The 21,297-nt window shown below is 37.7% G+C and overlaps 1 protein-coding gene across 2 annotated transcripts in view; it reads right to left on the reverse strand.

The window, feature by feature from the left end:
- The window catches only part of LOC150090655 (anoctamin-7-like), an 84,565-nt gene that overhangs the window by 34,020 nt on the left and 29,248 nt on the right, over nt 1-21,297 (reverse strand). For both annotated transcript variants that reach the window (XM_090372032.1, XM_090372023.1), the window contains exons 3-6: nt 14,637-14,739; nt 11,128-11,267; nt 9,703-9,810; nt 9,352-9,488 (exon numbers count right to left, since the gene is read on the reverse strand). In XM_090372032.1, coding sequence (XP_090228158.1) covers nt 9,352-9,488; nt 9,703-9,810; nt 11,128-11,267; nt 14,637-14,739 — 488 coding nt within the window. The remainder of the gene's footprint in view (nt 1-9,351; nt 9,489-9,702; nt 9,811-11,127; nt 11,268-14,636; nt 14,740-21,297) is intronic.

The following is a 21,297-nucleotide window of genomic DNA, read 5'->3' on the forward strand; positions in this document are numbered from 1 at the left end:
GTCCCGTGGATGACGTGAGGAATTTTTATGCGTCTTTTTCACAACATGGCTGAGTTAGTCGGTCTCAGGCGAGGGTAGCATGGTTTTTTCTCCCGGAAACTCGGGTTTTCCGTCCAGCAAACAGAAAATCGACCACAAATCACACGCAGTTTACAAGCAATATACACGGAGCGATATTGCTTCAGTCGCCGATGCTCCTAAAACCCTACAACAATAACAACAGCATCAGGGGCCAGCGAACTGTATTGCAGAGCAGTTGCCATAATCTTTTAAGTATTCGTGCTCCATAAAAAGCAAAATCAATCAATCTTTTAAGGGTACAAAAAGGAGCTATGTTATACAAATTTGTACTAATGATGTTAAGTATAGGTAATCTGAGGCTTTACTTAACAAGTGTGAGGTGTTGAAGAAGCCGCGAGTTAGAACTGAATTTGAAAGTTCCTGGAATTCTGTCAACACCTTTTTAAGATTAAAGCCTTTTCAATCAGTTTAGTCCTGTAGAAAAGTTCTACACCATGAGCTTTGCACATGGTGTAGAACTTTTCACAGCATGGCCAGTGCGTAGTAACAGAAGGCACTTTTTACAGGGATGGGTTACATTTAAACAGAAGGGATGCAAGCATATTTTCTGATAATACTGAAGCAGTGTTAGTTTGGTCAGATTATGTTACTTTGGAGAATATTGCATGCTTTTATTTTTAGATCTGGGTTCCAGTCCCGTCGATGAAGTCAGGCGATAGTACTATGGTTTTCTTCCGGAAACTCGAGTTTTTCGTCCAGCAAACAGGCAAAACGACCACAGAGCAATATGTACTATATATATATATATATATATACAGGCAATATGGCTTAAGTCGACGATGCGCCTAAAATTCCTACAAAAATAAGTTTATACTTTCACATCCGGATTCTGAAAAGCAGGAAGGGTGCATTATGTGGCTTGCTGGGTGGCCACATGCACTGGCAATTACACTGGACTGTGTAAGTTACTAAAAACACAAACAGGCATACATTCGCTTGCTTATTCACTAATGCTAGGTAGAAGTATAGTTAATAAATTTGAGGAGTTTGAGCTATAGGTTAAATCACGAAATGCCAACGTAGGTATAACAGAGACATGGTGTCACTCTGTTGTTGGAGATTATGTGTGCAGAAATTACTGATACAATAGGGAAGGAGGGCAGAAGTTATGCTTTTGGTTAAGAAGAATATACGCAGAATGGCCACTTTAGTATACACCTACCAAATAGCGAGTAGGTTCCACTTGAAACAGCTTGGATTCGTCGTCATATGAGCAAAATGAAGTGTTGAAAGTGTACCACAGGGATGCTGGTCTGTGCTGACTCAATTGTTTCTCATTTTATTGGAAAATGATGCCCGCAGATCTCTACTCCGAAGAGCTCGTTCCACCTCATCCTACAGGTTCTAAATTAAAATGAGATCTAGTTAGTGGGAAGGTCACCGCAATAGACTGAATTCACTGGTTGATTGGGTTTTAGGCTTATCAGCAACTTTGGCCAAACTGTGCGCCAGGTATTTTGTCTAAATTACCTGTGTTCTGTGGTCAGTTTAGTGTTTGCTGGACGAAAATCCATGCTACCGTTGCCTGAGACCGACTTGCTCATCCACTTTGTGAAAGTGATCCATAAAAATATTTATTGTCATTTTAAGGGATTAGAACTCAGGTCTTTTATAACCTGCTGTGGGGAAGAAGGTAATTATATCAACTGTGCTATGTGTTTGTTTGGGTTTTTTGGCGCATTAGCAACTACGGCTATAATGCGCCAAGACTACTATCTACGAGGGCACTGAATTAACTCTTATTTTCCTAAAATCTGTACAATTCTGTGTTTCATACAATTCTGGCCTTGTGATTAGCGTATTATCCTGTTGGCAGAACCTATTCCTAGGTGGATACACTGCAGCTGTGAAGAGATGCGCTTGGTTGGAAACAATTTCCAGATAATCTGTGGCATCCAAATGTTGCTCTACCAGTAAGAAGACCAAACACTTCCCACTATTATTGACACAGGCAGGATAGATCCATAAACTCGTGCATTTTTTTCACCATATGCTATGCTGGTCCTCCCATCAGGGCGAAATTGCAGGAACCAGGATTAGTTTTTCTCAGTCCTTTAGTGTCTAGTGTTGTGTTCTGTTTCTGAGCCCACTTAAACGGTACTGTTTTTTTTTTTTTGTTGTTTTTTTTTTTTTACTAACGGAATTGGGACCCGGTTCGATCGTTGTTGTTGTTATTTGGTTTTTAGGAGCATTAGCAACTAAGGCCATATTGCTCCGGGATATGCGGTGGTCATTCCCTGACCTTTCCGCATCCTCCATATTTGGTGGTGACGGGTTCGAACCCCGGTCTAATCAAGAAGCGTGTGCTACGCACTGCTGCTCCTTCCCACCTGGCTACGGAGGCGCCCGGTTCGATCGTCGGCTGTGATATCACATCTGTGACAAGGTGCGATGAATTTTTATTTGAAATGCCTCTTTGGTTAACCACTGTTACAACATATCAGCCCAGTGTTGTATTTGGTTGTTATTCTACTGGTAGTAGCTTCCTGTTCGCCTGCACAAGTCTTGTCGGCTTCCAGAATCAATGAGCTGCTTCCGACTATAGCTTTACCGTTGGCTCGATATTATATCGTCGTATTTGAAATCCCAGAAAGATCAGTTTCCGAAATATCCATACTGACGTGTCTAGAGTCGACTAGATGTTGTTGTTGGGTTTTAGGAGAATCAGCGACTAAGACCATGCTTCGTGTATACTGCTGTAAATTGCGTGTGTTCTGTGGTCTATGTTTTGTTTGCTGGACGAAAAACCCAAGTTTCTGGGAGAAAAACCATGCTCCCCTCGCATGAAACCGGCTAACTCATCCACGTTGTTGAAAAGACGAACGTGGATGAGTTGAACGTGAAGAGACGAACGTGGATCATTGACGGGGCTCGAACTCAGGTCTTTTCCACCCGATGTGGGGAGGACGACGATCTTACGAACTGTGCTACCCACGTGGGCGTGTCGACTAGCATTACCTACAAAAGTCATTTAAATCATTTGTCTTGCCCATTCTGGCACTGAATTGCACATACAGCATCCGTGCGGATCTGATCACCTGCTTTATGTCGCACAGTAGAAATGATGTTGTAACTGAAGGAGCATTCCATTTAATGAAAAGGGTAGGTGTACTTAAAGTAGCTACTGCGTATATTCCAAAAACAACACAGCCAATGAACACAGGTTACCGGTGTAATGTTGAGTCACTCTAGTGTGACATAAATACTGGAAAACAAAAATGAGAGCTGGAGTGTGTTATAGGTCAAATAACTGTAATGAGTACAATGAGCAACTATAGAAAGAAATAGAAAGTTCTAGATATCAGTTGGAGTTCAGGTTATCAGCAGTGATTGAGTCCTTGCTGGTAGCGCAGTTTGTATAATCACCTTCCTTCCCACACCAGGTGGAAAATACTTGAGTTCGAATCCCGTCAATGAAGCGAGGAAATTTTATGGGTCTTTTTCAAAACGTGGCTGAGTCAGTCCGTCTCGGGCGAGGGTTGCATGGTTTTTTCGTCACCAAAACAGGCAAATCGACCAAAGAACAAACGCAGTTTACAGACATGTATACGGCGCAATATGGTCTAAGTCGCTGATGCGCCTAAAGAATAAAGTAAAGGAACCTTCCGGTGGCAGTGATCATAGTGTATGGATTATTATATTTATTATTATTATTGTCTTTGGTGTCCCCTAGACATTTGTCCAAATCCACCTAATGTCGCTGATTTTATTATCCTTATACAGGATACCCAGCCACCAGAGAGCAGTCATCACCTAGGATAACTGCTACCTGATGGTCGTCCTTATGAACGTGGAGTTGGGCCTAGGTCTACTTGAACTGTCTGTGGTGACTGCACCCTCTGGTAGAAGTGCTAGACTAGAGGGGGCCAGCAATCCCACCCCCAAGCCTGGGAACCAGAGAAAAAAAAAATATAATAAAAAATAAATAAATAAAATACTAATAATAAATAACATTTACAAAAAAAAATTATATATTAATAAAATAAACAAATAAATCTCTCCTCCCCGTACAGGTATTCAGGAATCAAAGCTTCCTATGGGCAGAGAGAGAAAAAAAACAAAAAAAACACACCTTCCTGTTCCACAATCCTGCACTTAGTTACTTACACAGTACCAGCAAACACACACACAAAAAAAAAAATAAAATAATAATAAATAAATACTAAAAAAAAAAAAAAAGACCAGGGTGGTAGGGGGAAAAACTCTACCCCCACCCAAATCTCACTCTGGCAATTTATCCCGCACTATGTTAATTTCCACAGTGCCAGCAAACAAAAAAAAAAAAAGTAATAATAAACTAAATAAATAAATTAAAAAAAAAATAAAAATAAAAAAAACAGGATAAGAATAGGATGGGGGAGAGAGAGAAAAAAAAAACCTATACAGTAAACAGCTATTAGTTTACAAATATCCAGGCTGATATAACTGTCTTCTTTTTAGAAATACAGAAAAAGCAAACCTTTGAAAAGCAACAAACTTATTATAATCTGACAAGTAGTTATTTTCATTTCCATATCTCAAATCACTAATTACATTCTTTAATTGAGCTCTGTAATTCTCATACAACAAACAATCATACAATACATGGCACCAAGTTTCTTCAACACCACATACACAGTAAGGGTTTGACTTTAATCCAAAATAATATAATTTACTATTTAAAGAACCATGCCCTGTTAACAAAAAAGAAGTCTCCATACTAGGGAAAAAACACTCGTTCAGTTTAAAACATGAAAAAGAAACATTTGGAATAAAATGTCTGGTGACCGCACCAGTAATACTATCCGTCCATCTGGCTTGCCAGAATTCCATTCACTTCGCATATATTATTTTCTTTTCAACCTTAGGGTGAATGTTAAGGTCACACACAATGTTTAAGCACGTGAAATTATTATGCTTCCTAATATGGTAACAGAAAGCTCTATACAGGGTGTTTCAGTTAAACGTTTCAGAACTTCTAAGAGGGGTAGGGTACATCCTGACAACTCGAAATCATATAGCAATGTGGGGTCGGAAATGCTTTCCTGAAGCGGTGTTGTACACAGAAGCACCATAAAGAAAAGAGACCGTAAGTGAGAAATCGTTTTAATAATACATGAAAAGAAGCAAAAGGTACATGGATTAAAGTAAGTGTTCGAAGTTTCTTCCACGGGCTACAATGCACGCCTCACATCTCCGACGCATGGACATCCGAACATTCTGGAATACTCCAGGCGAATTTCGAATTTCTTCGGCAGCTACTGCGATTCTTGCAACCAGCTCCTCAGCATTGTCAACAGGGGTGTCATAAACTAGCGATTTCATATGACCCCAGAAATAAAAATCAAGACATGATAGGTCGGGTGACCGAGCAGGCCAACGCACGGGACCACCACGTCCGATCCACTGTTGAACAAATGTGACATCCAGGTAGTTACGAACATCTCCGCTATAATGGGCAGGGGCTCCACCGTGTTGGAACCACATTGTCTGTTGCGTCGATGCAGAAATCTGTTCATCTCTCAAAAGTTGTGGCAATACTTGCTGCAGAAAGATCAAGTAGATAGGTCCGGTTAGACGACACGGTAACAGGTAAGGTCCGATGAGGTGATCTCCCATAATACCGGCCCATACATTGACCGAAAATCGAATCTGTGCTGCACGACGTCGTATTGCATGCGGGTTCTCGACCGCCCAGATATGGTCGTTATGCTTGTTGAAAATTCCTTCCCTTGTGAAGGATGCCTCATCGGAAAACAACACTTCAGCAGGAAAAAGGGGATTTGTAGCACATTTTCCAAGGTACCACTGTGCGAAAGCAATACGAGGTGCATAATCCTCCGGTTGCTGTGTCTGGACACGCTGCACGTGAAACGGATGCATGTCTTGTTCTCGGAGAATCCTCCAGACGCTGCAATGGGAAACCCCGACTGCGTTTGCTAGACTTCGTGTACTCGTTCTTGGATTCCCCTGTACATGCTGCAGCACATTCTGTTCGACGGCTGGAATCCGTTCTGTTCTTACCCTGTCCCTGTCAGCTCTTTCAAATGAACCTCTCTCAGCTAACCTCTGGTGCAGTCTTGCAAAGAAATTATGACTGGGAATACGCCTCGTCGGATATCGTTCCGCGTACAAACGCTGTGCGGCTGGCCCACTACGCTGTGCGGCTGGCCCACTGCAGCCCCGTACGCCAAATGCATATCGGCTAACTCTGCGTTCGTGTAATCATCCATCCTACTAACTTGGCGTTCTTGTTCAAGAAATTCGAAATTCGCCTGGAGTATTCCAGAATGTTGGGATGTCCATGCGTCGGAGATGTGAGGCGTGCATTGTAGCCCGTGAAAGAAACTTCGAACACTTACTTTAATCCATGTACCTTTTGCTTCTTTTCATGTATTATTAAAACGATTTCTCACTTACGGTCTCTTTTCTTTATGGTGCTTCTGTGTACAACACCGCTTCAGGAAAGCATTTCCGACCCCACATTGCTATATGATTTCGAGTTGTCAGGATGTACCCTACCCCTCTTAGAAGTTCTGAAACGTTTAACTGAAACACCCTGTATATTATAAAAAGATCTAACGGCATGTGGCCCGCTATAGTGTATGGATGTGAGATTTTCAAGAGTAAAGAGAAGAAGTTTTGTTTTAGCAAAATACGGGCTCCGCCATGTTTAAACTCCTTTCAGTGGGACCAACTAATGTTAAAAATCTAAATGCCAAATGGGTGACGTTCAGGGGAATCATAACGGCCAATTTTATATCAACTGAGAGATATTGTTCAAGACTTAAACGAAAGCAGACGGCAGGTGAAGTGTTAAGCAGAGGAGAAAAATATATGGGATGATTAAAAAAAAAAAAAAAAAAAAAAATGGTACTTGTGCCGAGCACAAGAAGTAGATGGTTTTATGTGAAACATCCTTCACGTTTCTTTTAGGTATTTTGATTTGTATATATTGATTACGAGATGAAAAAGCTTTTGTATTGTAAATATTTTATTGAGCATTAAAAATTTTCCATAATTTCAGCTGGAAGACAAGATACAATGGATTTATGATAGCTAAAGATCTCTGGAAAATAGCGTCGATTGAGGTAACCCGATCTTGTAGTTGAAATTGAGTTGGGTTTTATTGGCGCATTAGCAACTAAGGCTATATTTGAAATTGAGAGATTAGTGTTTAGAGTTTTATTGAAGGTTTTACAGGAAAATAATTAATGGTTCTGAAGACTCGATAATCCTCTGTTTTTGACTTTGGCATAGTTGAACACTCAATTTTTTTTTTATTTTCGAAAATTATTTGTTTTATTGTGTTTTTCTAATGCAGTTCGACGATATTAAAATTAATAGAGTTGGAATTTTTGTAAATCGGTTCTTTAGAACTCTAGATGTCGTACCGGTCATGAAAATATGTGTCACGCGCTCTAATCACACTAGCGCAGCGTCGAGTGCTTGGCACAGACAAGTGGCGGGAGCGTGAGAAGTGCCTTTGGCGGAGGCCGCGGATGACCTAATCACTTCCGTGAAGCATGTTTTCGTGACCAATCAGATTTACTCAGTTGAAATTTTTGTAGATGCCCACGAGGATGTTGCATATCAAAAATTGTCCGGGATACAGAGTGCTTTTTTTTTTGTTAGTTGTTGGCGCATCGGCTTCTGCGGCCATAGTGCACTTCCCAAGGTTTTTGCATTTTGTACTCTGATCCAAGCCTGAGGCGGGATTCGAACCCGCGATCTTTGGGTTGCCAGACACACTTTACCCATTCGGCTAGCCCGGTCGGCTACAGAGTGCTGCAGTAAGTATAAACTAATCTGCAATCAAGTTACTTAGATAGCTAGATTGGGCTGGGCAAGGCAAATTATGAGAAATCGATGGCTAACAGTGCAAAGAAATTAATAAGGAATTATTTTCGTATGAACCACATTTGTCCACTGGATATGAACTGTATAACTGTTAATGGCCCTGTACTGATGCTGATACACTGAACAAATATTTTGCGTTTACATTCACACATGAGCTTTTTTAGAGAAGGGGTTAGCAGAAGTCCATCTAATACTGATTCAGAATTAAACGATTTTATTCTAGCTAAACTGGTTACTATTCTGCAGGAGGAACGGATGACTATAGCTGCTACACGCTATCGTTATGGGAATAGAGAGCTTACCCAGAAGGGTGGAGAGTGTCATAGCGACCAAAGAGGAGGAGGAGAACGACCCTATATTGAAGTGAGTGGCAGTGACATTAATGTGAAACCGACGTATATACGTATACTTTTTAGAGGATAGTGTGTGAAGCGATGAAAAGACAAATTTTTCCCTTATTCATTGTCTTCATGCTAATAATAATAGAGTTATAATTATTGTCTACAAAATACTCGTTAAGAAAACTAGAAAAGTGTTTCATGACAACGTCAAACTAGATGAGGGTCGACAGCCTTAGTAGTAACTGCAAGCGATAATTGATGCTCGATCTTAAACTTGTAATTTATTCTAAGGGAGATTTAAATAATGCATTATTATGAAACTGTGTGCGCATAAGTCATTGAATTTATTTAAGAACTTCTCTTTATCGTACCAGGTGAATGCAAAACCCCATGCGATGGTAAGGTAACGCTCGTGACACATTCAATTATTGATCGGGATTAGAAGTTACTTTTTTTTTTGTTGCAATAAAGAGGGCGCGCAGTACTAGTGACACCACTATTCATTTTGTTGATTCAGGTTGCATGCCAGCGACAGCTGTTCTTCCAAAAGTGAACGTAGTTGGGTTATTTTGGAATTGTCACTAAGTCAACGGAGGCCATGAGGCATTATTCTTTTGTGACTGAAAATTAGGCGTGTTCAAAGGTCCGGTTTGTCTGTTTGCTCGATGAAAAACCTACGACATAAAAAAATATAATGGATCGAATATAAAGGATAAATTTAAAAAGAACTGACTGAATTACAGAATAATCAAATGATAGTAACCGATTGACTCAACGGAATTAACGGGTGTCAAGATTTAAGTGCCTGGTTGCAAATAAGAAAACATTTTTCCCTCCTACTACACGAAAGGATGTCAGTAATACAGAATTCCTTTTTTTCATCTTGAAGCTGACAACACAGTCTTAAATGAGTCAGAAACTTAGTACAGTACTAGACTAAGCTCCACGGATAAAAAAAAAAATTATAACTTACATGTTCTAATAAAATTCACTGATATTATTAACTACAGTTTTATAGTCAATAGGCACTTGTATAAAACTATCGCTAAATTTATCATACGCTAAATTATGGATGTATTTGCAAACCTACTTGTCCAATTTCGATTTTTTAAAAGCGCACGTATAATAGTCCAGTGGCTTATTTGGAACTTCTTCGCTCATAACATTCGGTATACGAATACTGCGCAGTAACCTCTCTGACCAGTTCTTACTCGGGTTGGGATGAGCCTATGAAAATTAAAATCATTTCAGTAAATAACGAGGAACTGGTACTAACAAATATATTTTTGAGACACTTTAAAAGCATAGCGAAAGGCAATAAAAAGTAGAAACATAATTACAATTTAAAAATTATGACAATTATTGTCTTTGATTTGAAATGACCCTATCCTTCCTAGTGAACTCGACAAATGGGAATAGCTGATGGGGGGGGGGGTCTTACCTGTAATGGTGCTCTCATGCAGAGTTCTTCGGCATAATGGATGAGTATTGGCCACGGTGCAGATAGCTTGATAAAATGTAACGTTTTTCTTTCGCTTTCTACAACTTCCTAAATTAAATAAAAATAAAATCATTATTCTAAACAAGGCGGAAAGTTCAGTTTTAAATATAAAACATTTGGACAAATCCCAAAAGCAGAATTAAAATATTTTCAAAAATAAAATAATTTATAATGAAAACTTATCTTTTGCTGGATCTCAGCCCATTTTGGGATTTTAGGGAATAAACATACTGATAAGGCGGTCAAAAGACCCATCTTTCTTTGCCATTCATCAACTATAGATCCTCAATACGAAGTACTTATATAAATATGGAATACCCACATAAGTAATAAACACAAGCAGACACAATTTTGGATATCCAATTCACGCCCAAACTGACAAGAAGTTGTTCTTGCGAGGGCTCGTAATGCACATACTCTGCTCATCTTTATACCTCTACATACTAACTGGAAATGAACTGGCTCAATACTCGCTGAACATGACGTTATTGAATATCGACAATATCAGTAAGACAGAAATACAATTTTATTCTCCAATTTCAAATTTGCAACAACCTTTGATAATGCAACATATCGCTGAAGACAAAGCTTTATGAATTCTTTAGTCTTTGCGCCATAAATTTTTAATAATAACAACGCCTCTGTCGATAATTTGCTGGATTAATTTACAAATACTACTTGGCGTCTGCTGAAATATTGAAAAGCAGTCAGTATTAGATGGCGCTGTAAGCAATGCGAATTTCAAAATTATGGTAATTTATCAACTTTAATAAACAACTTTTATCAATTATTAACTATAATAAACAACAGTAACGTGTTATCAACGCATATTCAGATATTTCGAGTTCCAAAATTCACCTTTTTTTTTTTTTTTTTTTTTTGTTTAGTAATATACAACAGTTGCAATGATTTTAAATTTCATTAAGCATCTGAAATTCCCGTTTTGCAGTGGTATTACGTAAATGTTCATAGCTCTACCTCTATCTACAGAAATTACAAACATAGCAGTTTTCAGTGAAGTGTTTTTGTTAATAATAAATTAATATTTTGTATTAATTTTCGAACTTAATATAGCTTTCTACATTATACATAGATCATCAAAATGTAACGAGAATATTTTATAATTTAAAAAAGTTTAAATGTAAACATGATACATATGCATATACAATTAATAAATTGAATAATTTTTTATTGTTCGTCATGAAAGGGGGAAAATTACTTAATTGACGGCTAGTTATTTTAAGATTTACTCTTTGAAGTACCTAAATTTTAATGTAAAGATATACCCGATTTAGAAGCATAATCATTCTGAAAAAGAAAAAAAAAAAAATCAATAATATATTTACGCGTGTTGAACACACCTACCTCTTCCATATCCAGTCCAGCCTTGCACAGATTCGCCATAAACTTCTGGCGCCAATGTTCGTGCTTGTGAGACTTCTTTTCCTGTTTTTGCAGCTGCACACCGCCATCCCCTGAAATTTCTTCATACACCAACATGAAGTCTTAAAAAAAAAAAAAAAAAAAGAAAGAAAGAAAGAAAGTAGTAGTTTCTGACCAGACTTATTTACAAGTATAACTTAATCTAAAGTTCAGCAAGAAAGTATCTACAAAAAAAAAAAAAAAAAAAAAAAAAAGTTTGTTCGTTTTATATAGGGACCACATTTTAAATTTCTTCTCAGCCAGTGAGCGATATTTTAGTAGAATAGCAATAAAGATAATAGCGAAAGCTTAAAAAGCGGTACTCACCTTGAAATTAATCTGCGATGGTTTACTTAGGTAGCGTGGTTAATGTTTAAGTTGAATTGTTGAATTGAAAAATTAAAAGGGAGGGAAGTAGGTAAAAGTTGACTGAGTTAAATGGGCGCAAGGAAACAGAAGTGTACACATCCAATCCTTGGTTGTCATCGAAATAAAAGAAAGAAGAATAATTAAAAACTATGTAAGTGAATCCGGTGAAGCCAATAGTCTTAACGAGGACTTTCGTTAGTTAAAGAACGTCTTCAGTTGGCAATGTGTGGGGAGAGAACGCGCATGGTATTTTAAAAATAAAAAATTATACTCTCGTGATGCCTTTTTTGACATGTGGGAACTTTAATCTCGAGAGGTTCCAAATTGGGGAAAGATTGAAGGGGAGTTTAGAATTTAGAATTTTGAGGTTAGAGTGGTGCTTGTACCATTCGATAACTAGAGCTTCATATTGAAGTATTCTGTAGCTGGATTTTAGTTTAATGATGGAAATGGCAGAATCGATGAGCGGGTTGTGGTTGTGAGTCTGGGCATGAGTTGTAAGTTCTGTGACAGATTGGTTAGACGTGAGACTATGGAAATGGTAGTATGCACGGGTGTTGGATATTTTTGATGAGCCAAATTTGGTAGTGGTACTTAGTCTCACGTCTAACCAATCTGTCACAGAACTTACAACTCATGCCCAGACTCACAACCACAACCCGCTCATCGATTCTGCCATTTCCATCATTAAACTAAAATCCAGCTACAGAATACTTCAATATGAAGCTCTAGTTATCGAATGGTACAAGCACCACTCTAACCTCAAAATTCTAAATTCTAAACTCCCCTTCAATCTTTCCCCAATTTGGAACCTCTCGAGATTAAAGTTCCCACATGTCAAAAAAGGCATCACGAGAGTATAATTTTTTATTTTTAAAATACCATGCGCGTTCTCTCCCCACACACATTGCCAACTGAAGACGTTCTTTAACTAACGAAAGTCCTCGTTAAGACTATTGGCTTCACCGGATTCACTTACATAGTTTTTAATTATTCTTCTTTCTTTTATTTCGATGACAACCAAGGATTGGATGTGTACACTTCTGTTTCCTTGCGCCCATTTAACTCAGTCAACTTTTACCTACTTCCCTCCCTTTTAATTTTTCAATTCAACAATTCAACTTAAACATTAACCACGCTACCTAAGTAAACCATCGCAGATTAATTTCAAGGTGAGTACCGCTTTTTAAGCTTTCGCTATTCTTTTCTAGTCTATTAACACGGTACTTGAAGATTTCTAAAAATTTCATATTGTCAATAAAGATAATATAATTAATGTTTTGTAATCTCGACATATATTATTTATATCAAAATAAATAAATAATTAAATAAAAATTATATAATTAAATAAATAACCAGTAGAATTTTTTGCCATGTAATATTTAAAAAGATTACTCATAATTAAAAATACACTCATTTGAAAGATGTAAGTATATTTTTAAATGAATAACTCACAAAAACAACCAAAATGGATCATGCTGCCAAATCCCATACCGCTTTGAGGGTAGAGTAAGAAAGAAACATGTAAGAAACTTGCAATCCACCTTCTCAAAAATGCCCTAAGTGTGTTCTATATTTTTTCTCGAATTTTTATGAATACAAGCCAATGCAACCAAGTATAAGAGGCGTCAGTTTGTTGTATCAGTAAATTTTGTGTATTATATGTTTATTTTTGGATGAAAACTCCGAGTTGCTGTGAGGAAAAACTATGTATTACCTCATCCAAAACCGACTCACCTGGCCACTATGTGAATAAATCCGAAAAACTATGGGAGTTGAACCTCAGCTTTTTTCCACAAGGGTGTGGAAAGAAAGTAGCTGGAATCAGTGTGGTAGCAGCGAACGCACCCTACGAGCAAGTGCAAATGAGGGCCGGTTTAACACTCAAACAGCCTCACACATTAATGGATGCCTCTGTCCACATCGCACCACAAAAACTAGCTTTTCCCATATGTTATTGTATTTCACGCTCTCTCTCTCTCTCTCTCTCTCTCTCTCTCTCATAAGCCACCGAGAATCAGTATTTAATTTGAATCTTTAATCAGAGAATTTTCAGACCAGGATATATTTTCTGATACACATTTTATTCCGAACTAGCGCTTTTAATTGAATGGTACTCGTATTTGTAAATACTGATTTTTATCTGTACAAATTATGAAAGGAGGATGAGCAGATAAAAATCAGTATTTACAAATACGAGTACCATTCAAAGCTGTGATCGTGGCCGTATATTGGGCAAGCCCGATTCATATAAAGCACCTAGGCAAAATACATTTCAAAATAATAATGAAATTTTGCATTTATAATACGATTTTTAGTAAGAAATGTCATCTCCTTTGAAGGATGTTTCAGCCCCTATTTGGTTTCTTATTTATTTTCAGAGTTAATTTTAAAAAAAGGAATTATCAGTTTGATAAAGCGTTGGAATTTCTACCTGTTCATAAGATAAATTAAGCAGGATTTTATCAATACGATTAACTTTCTTCGCATTATTCTGTACGGGTACAACTTTTTATTTTTATTTTTAGTGATATTTTACGTTTTATCAAAAACCGTGGGTGCGTCTGTCACACCTTACGGAAACAGGATGAACTCTTGCGATTAAAACATCCTCACTTGTTGGAAAGAGGACATTAACGTTGCTTACCGGTCAGATAAATTGTCCATAAAACACTGAGTGAAAAAGAAAAAAAACTTTAAACGTTTTTACAGAACTCATTATACATGATAAAGATGGAGGCTGAGCTGTTAATGGCATCGCTATTTATTATTATTATTACTAGACATATAGTGCAAGGAAGCTTTAGGCTTATGCTGCACCAGCCAAAAAAAATTTCCGAGGGAGAGAGAGGAATCACCAAGGAAGAGGAGAATGATGATATCCAACTCAGGACCCTGGGTGTGCCAAGCCCATACTCACCAGATGTGAGCCCCTAGGGTGATTGTGAATATGATAAGAATCACAGAGTACGTGTAAAGGTTAGGCTAAAAAAAATTTTGTTTTGAATTTCTAATCTATTAGTTTCAAGATGGTGGAGAGTAAACTACTCGCATTTTCTCGGCTATCAATTTAATTAACTTACCAATTTTACGTTTCCCATCACGGAAATAGGTACTTTTATCGTCTACAGAACCCGCTGTCATTACTATGCCACCGTCATTCATAGGCGATTCCGTCTCTTCGTTCTGTAAAAATAAGAAGTTAAAGGATCTGGAAGTAAAACTGCATGGTATTAATAAAATAAATCTGCATTATTGGAAATTATAAATTAATTTCAACAAAAAGAATTATTTTAAAATATATTATTCAATAATAATTTTAAGATTAAAAATCCCAATTCCTCACAAGCTCTTCTGTTCAGAATACTACTAAAACTTAATTATATAAATAAGATGTAAGTTTAAACACTTTCAACCAAAATGTAACATTGATGTGTTCTGTATATTCTGATAAATTACAAGAAATTAAGTAAACAAACAGTAAAAACTTAATCGTGCTTATATGACAACGTATAGGAAAAAGAACAAAAGTGCCTAATTGACAAACGATCTTTCATAAATAACCAGTGAAACTTTGCATATTTTGCGTTTTCCATCAACTCAAATTTTGCTTCGTTTTCTGCTAACAAAATACAAGTGAAATATTGCAGCCTTTAATGAGATCAACGAAATGCATTATTTTTCGCCCCGAATTCCTCATTAAAATAAGATGAAGCTGCCTTATTTTGATGGTCGATTTAAGCAATTTACCAGAACTTCGCGTTCATTATCAACTTTGCAGGGAAGTCACGGAAATTAATTTTTTTTTTTTTTTTTAAATAAACTAGTCGGAGGCCATCTCGTGTGAACAAAGTGCATATAATAATTACAACATATATATATATATATATATATAATTAAATTAAAACGACAGTAACTGTAAATATGTAAATAATATTTATGAGTCAATGCAGTTGCAAGCAATCATGCAAAGCACCCATAATGTCTATAATATTACAGATAATAGAAAGAATAAGCATGCTTATTCTTTCTATTATCTGTAATATTATATATATATATATATATTACATCTTTTAAAAGAAAAATTGAAGACATAAATACTGAAGATATATACCTGTACATTACCTTATCCAAGGTCACTCAAATGTTATAAATTACCCAAAATATAAACTAGCAGACGACGTATTAGAATTTGCTGAGAAAACACAATACTGTACGAGAAATCACGAACAAGCTACAGCAGCGCCACACCAGGAAAAGTGGTATAACTAAGAACCATCTTTCTGTTAATGTGACTAGTGTAACTTTATTCGAAAAACACTGAATTAAATTTATATTTTATATTAACGCAGTGTACTTTATATGAAACGGTAACTACAACTTATGTTAATTGTGCAACTATTTCATCCGGAAAAATAATTAATAATAATAATTTAAACAGCTAGTAACCGCTACAAACAACAAAAATACCAACTGAATAATGTTGATGGGTCTAGTTATGAGATATGGGGAGTCTTTTAAATACAGGATTTTTGACTCTGATATCACAATATCAACCAAAATGGCGCGCGCGCGCACGCACGCACACACTCCTGCAAACTATACAGAAAACTTGTTAGCAGGGATAAGGAGGTGATTATCCCTTTGTATAAGGCCATGGTTAGTCCACATCTTGAGTACTGTATACATACTGTGTACAGGTCTGACCGCGTCACTTTAGTTAGGACATGCTTTATATCTGCTGGAACGGATGCAGAGAAGAGAATCAGATTGGTGAAGGGAACAAAAGGGGCTCCTGCCTAGAAAGCTTCAGTTCTGCAAATTGCAGCGTCTCCAGACTAGGCACCTGCGGGGAGATCTGATTGAGATGTTTAAAGCCTTGAATGGATTGAGTAAGCTGAATGTTAATGGTATTCTTTCTATCATTTGCTGAGACTGCACACATGAGATGTCATAAATTGGAGTTGAGGAAGGATAGTTGCAAGACAGATGTATGGAAATTTGCCTTCGGCCAGCGGCTGGTCGATTGTTGGAACAGGCCTCCATCTGTTGTTGTGGAACTGAGTGGGTTGAATAAATTCAAGGAAGAACTAGACAAATTCTTGGAAGGTATGGATGGATGAACTGTATAGGTTTTTTTTTTTTTTTTTGCTGATGCTATATTAGCTTGCTTTCTTGCATCATTTTCCATTACTACTACTAAACCACTACTTGGACCGAAGTACATTCGTTGATAGTAACTTGTCGCGATATAATTCAGAAGCTGTTTTGAGAATATAGTGTGAGAATAAAAAAAAAACGTGATCCAATAGGGCTGAAAGAGAAGGAAGCATACCCATTTAGCCCCGACTAAAGGGGACACACATTGGCTTATACCACCCGCACATCCCAGTGAGTCAGGTTTTCGTCTCATAGATACATATAGTTTAGGGTTGTTTGTGTGTTTGGTCGGTTGGTTGTTGTAAGTTCCTAGGCTCATCAGCAACTTAGGTCATATTACACCGTATATAATACACTGGCGTGCAAAATTTAAGGACCAGTCAGGTTTTCACCTGTAGCTTCTCATACGAGTGGCTTGGATATGGGAAAAGCATACCAAAGGAACCTCGTGAGGTACAGAAATGATGAAGGAAACAACACCGACACAACAATGGAAACAAAACGGTACAGAGGGACTTTATTCAAAAATGGCAATCCAGCACTGGCTGCCATGATACAGATGCATCACTACCAAAGATCGAACAAAGAAAGAGAGAGAGAGAGAGAGAGAGAGAGAGAGAGAGAGAGAAGAGGTGGTCATTAGTAGGAGATATGGCCACCCCTAATGTCGATGCAGTCTTTGCACAGCCTGTCCATACTTAGAACAATGTTGTTGATAAGTTCTTGAGTTAACATCGTCCATTCCTCTGTCAGCGCCATCTTCAGCTGGTGAACATTTTCTGCTTGGTGTGGACGTGCCGCTAGGCGTCTCCACAGAGTGTCCCATATGTGTCGATGGGATATAGATCAATAGAACGGGCAGGCCAGTCCATACGAACAATGTCCTCACTTTCCAAAAACATATCAACAGCTGCAGTCCGATGGGATGTGGCGTTATCATCCATAAACACGAACTCGGGGCCAATGGCACCTCGGAACAGACGCACATGGGGAAGGATTACCTCAGTTACAGTATCGTGCACGTTACAGTACCGCCTTCTAGTATCTGGAGTTGTGTACGTCCATCCAAGCATCCAAGATAACGCCTCCCCAGACGAGAACACCTCGACCGCAATATCGATCCCTTTCAATGATGTTTGCGTTGTGATACCGTGTGCCCACCTCTCACCAGATTAGCTGACGTCCAGAATCGCTGTTCAGCCTGAATCTACTCTCATCAGTAAAGAGTACCTTAAGTAAAGATTTTGTGGTTGTAACCTTTAGAAATAGCGTTGGTCCTTAAGTATTTCACATCCGAATTTCCAGAAGAAAAAACTATGTTACCCTCGCCTTAGACCGACTAAGTCAGCCATGTTCGTCTGCGCGGTTAGCATAGTGGTACCGTCATCGTCCTCCCCATACCTGGTGGAAAAGGCCCGGGTTCGAATCCCGTCGATAACGCGAGCAACTTTAATGGGTTTTTTTTCACTCCGTGGCTGAGTTAGCCGTTCTCAGGCGTAGATAGCAAAAGTCCCCCCCCCCCCAGAAACTGGGATTTTTTCGTCCAGCAAAACAGGAGTATCGACCAGAGAACACACGCAATTTACAGACACAATACACATATGGGTATATAGAAGCAATTCTGGGTGACTCTAATAAAATAATAATAATAACTCAGCCACGTTGTGAAAAACATCCATAAAAATTGCTCGCTACACTGAAGGGAGTAGAACTCAGGTCTTTTCCACCGGTGTGGGGGGAGCGGTGATTCTACAAATGTGCTTCCCACGAGAGCGTGTGTGTGTGTGTTACAGTTTAGCAGTGCTGAAATGTATATAGCTTATAAATTGAAATTCTAAACAATTTGCATTTAAAAATTTTTTCATATTCTACTTTAATGTGGCTGAATTTTAGTAGCAAGAAAATAGATATCTGTTGGATAGTTGCTGAAAGATGAGCGTAAATAGTGATGCAAATGTTCTTCAGTCATTCGTAAGCAAAATTTTGTCTTTACAATTTCATTCTTGTAAATGTTTTTTGATTTATGTAAGTGCTTTCCAAAACATTCTTACAACAATTTTGTTGCAAGTCCTTAGATAATAGGAAATTTTGAATATGAGAGAAATTTGTAAAATTTTGCTTGAATATTTGATTGTATGACATTTTTCTGTTCATTATTAGTCTGCATGTTGATGAGGTCAAGCCGATAAATTTCAGATATTTATATTTCAAAAGATGAAAAGGTTCTTAAGGAAGCAATGTCATATCTTTGCAGTATTCTTCTAATCCTGGAAACGTGCGGGAGTGAGGAACTGTGCTACTTTCTTCTTGCAACATAGTCTTGTAATTAACGAAATGGAACATGATTCCTTCAACTTTTCAGCAAAGAGTCTGAGTTTCAGCTGGAAACATTTTACATCTGAAAAACTGAAGAGCCCAATAATAACATTAATCCACTAAGAGCAGTGTCCATTGATAACCACTCTCTGTCTTTTCCCACTCAACCATCCCTTTATCAACAGCTGTAACTTGCCCTTAATGCCACACTGCTCCAATTTATACAGCAGTCTTTTATATGCAACAGTATAAAAGGCTTTCTTGAAATCCAAGTACGTATATGATATCAATTATTATTTGCATCCAGTACCTTTGTGACTGCATCATAGTATCAAATTGGTCAGACAAAATTTCCCCTTAAAAATCCATGCCGTGATGACTGCAGTATAATTAAACTCCCGCCTAGATGGTTCTGCATTACTTCATTAACCAGTGATTCCGTTATTTACCATGTAATAGAAGTTAAGCTAACAGATCTGTAATTACTCATGTCACCCTTCGATCCCCCTTTGTGAATTGGGAATACATTGGCACATCCCCAGTCCGCAGGGTCCTCCTATGAACCCAAAGATGCTGTCATATTTATGGTTAAGTGTTTGATTACCTCCTTTGCTGCCTCACGTAATATAATTGGATAGATCACATCCACCCCGGGTTATTTGTCAAAAAACTGCATTTGAATTGGCGTGAAAAAAGCTAATTCGTTGTGAGTTTGCAAGAAGAGAAACTGTTGAAACATTTTTTTAAGCGATTGGCTGATAAGCCGGATGAAACCATACTGTGGGCTGTAGGTTGCTGACCCTTCACCTTTTGTCTGAGACTTAATCTACTAGTATAATAGAACCAGCTGTGCAGTAGCGTCACCAGGAGTTTTTTCAGGGTTTCAACACCCTGATGAAAAATAAGAAAAAAAAAATGATGGTGAAAGCATTATATGCATTGGTTTACTGTAGTTACGTTCTAACTTCTAAAATATAATTCTATATCTGTTTGATTTCATTCGATTTTTTAACGCAGTTTAGAGCCTGTACGAACTTAAATATCATATGTCATTAAAAAAAACCCCACTTTTTTTTATCAAACTAATCTATTTAATTTTCTCATCTTAACCATTATCAGTCTGCTACTGAGAAAAATGTAGATCACCATTGTTTTTACGTGGGTAGCATAGTTTGTAGAATCGCCATCCTTCCCACACTGGGTGGAAAAGACCTGAGTTCGTCGGTCCCAGGCGAAGATACCATGACGAAAACCCCGAGTTTCCGGAAGTTTTTACTTCCGGAAACTCGGGGTTTTCGTCTAGCAAACAGAAAATCGACCACAGAACACCCGCAATTTACAGCCAGTATACACGGTGAAAACTATATTACAACAACCATTGTTCACGTAATAGATAATCAAACATTTCGTTGAAAAATCAAATTGACAAATGAAGGATGTTAGATATAATCTGCATGATTTCGATTTTTTTTTTTTTTTCGGTTCTCATACTTTAAATCGTCTGATGAACTCTCTACTTAACAGACCTTACTTAGCGCCTACAACCTGAACTATTTCAATATCCACCACCAGTTTCTTAAATGATAATATGCAGATTATTTGGCATTGGAGAAGGAGAACTTAGTTATCCTTCGAAAATCCATTCCAGTCTTATTTCTACAAAATGAAACTGTTTAATCCATGCTTATCTACAAAAATATCCACGTTTCTATACTATAACGCATTTCTTTACTTGGATAAATTACAATCTCTAACCTTTCTTGGCGTAATAAAATCACAAATATTGCTTCCTCTCCATCCATAAAAATAAACTTTCTCTTATTCCTGTGGTATTATTTTTTTCGCAATAACTTTTAACTCTCCAATCAGCTCCATCATCACGGAATATTATTTTTGCATGGAGAGTGGTGCGCACAAAATTTCTGTAAAACCATTCCAAAAGAGAACAGTCAGGTTAATTAGTGGTTGGTCTCTCTCTCTCTCCATTCTCTAAAACCCCTTCTGAAATGGCATCTGTAATTTCTCATCTTTCTTCCAAATACTTCCGAATATGTGTATAAAATTTTCAACATCCATTTAACCCCAAACTCACCCCGCTAACCCCTCATTTATTCCTGTACTTCTGTACTCTGGGGCAAACAACCTTTCCCCTTTTGTATTTGCTGAAAATTATATCCCGCTTAAATTCAGGTCAAATATCAACTAGGTCCTGACTTCTAAATCAAGAAAAGATCTATGCCTTCCACACTGTAACTTGATTTTCCTCCT

Source organism: Mastigoproctus giganteus, chromosome 1 (genome assembly GCF_048544385.1).
Source record: "Mastigoproctus giganteus isolate SK-2022 chromosome 1, ASM4854438v1, whole genome shotgun sequence".
NCBI lineage: Eukaryota > Metazoa > Arthropoda > Arachnida > Uropygi > Thelyphonidae > Mastigoproctus > Mastigoproctus giganteus.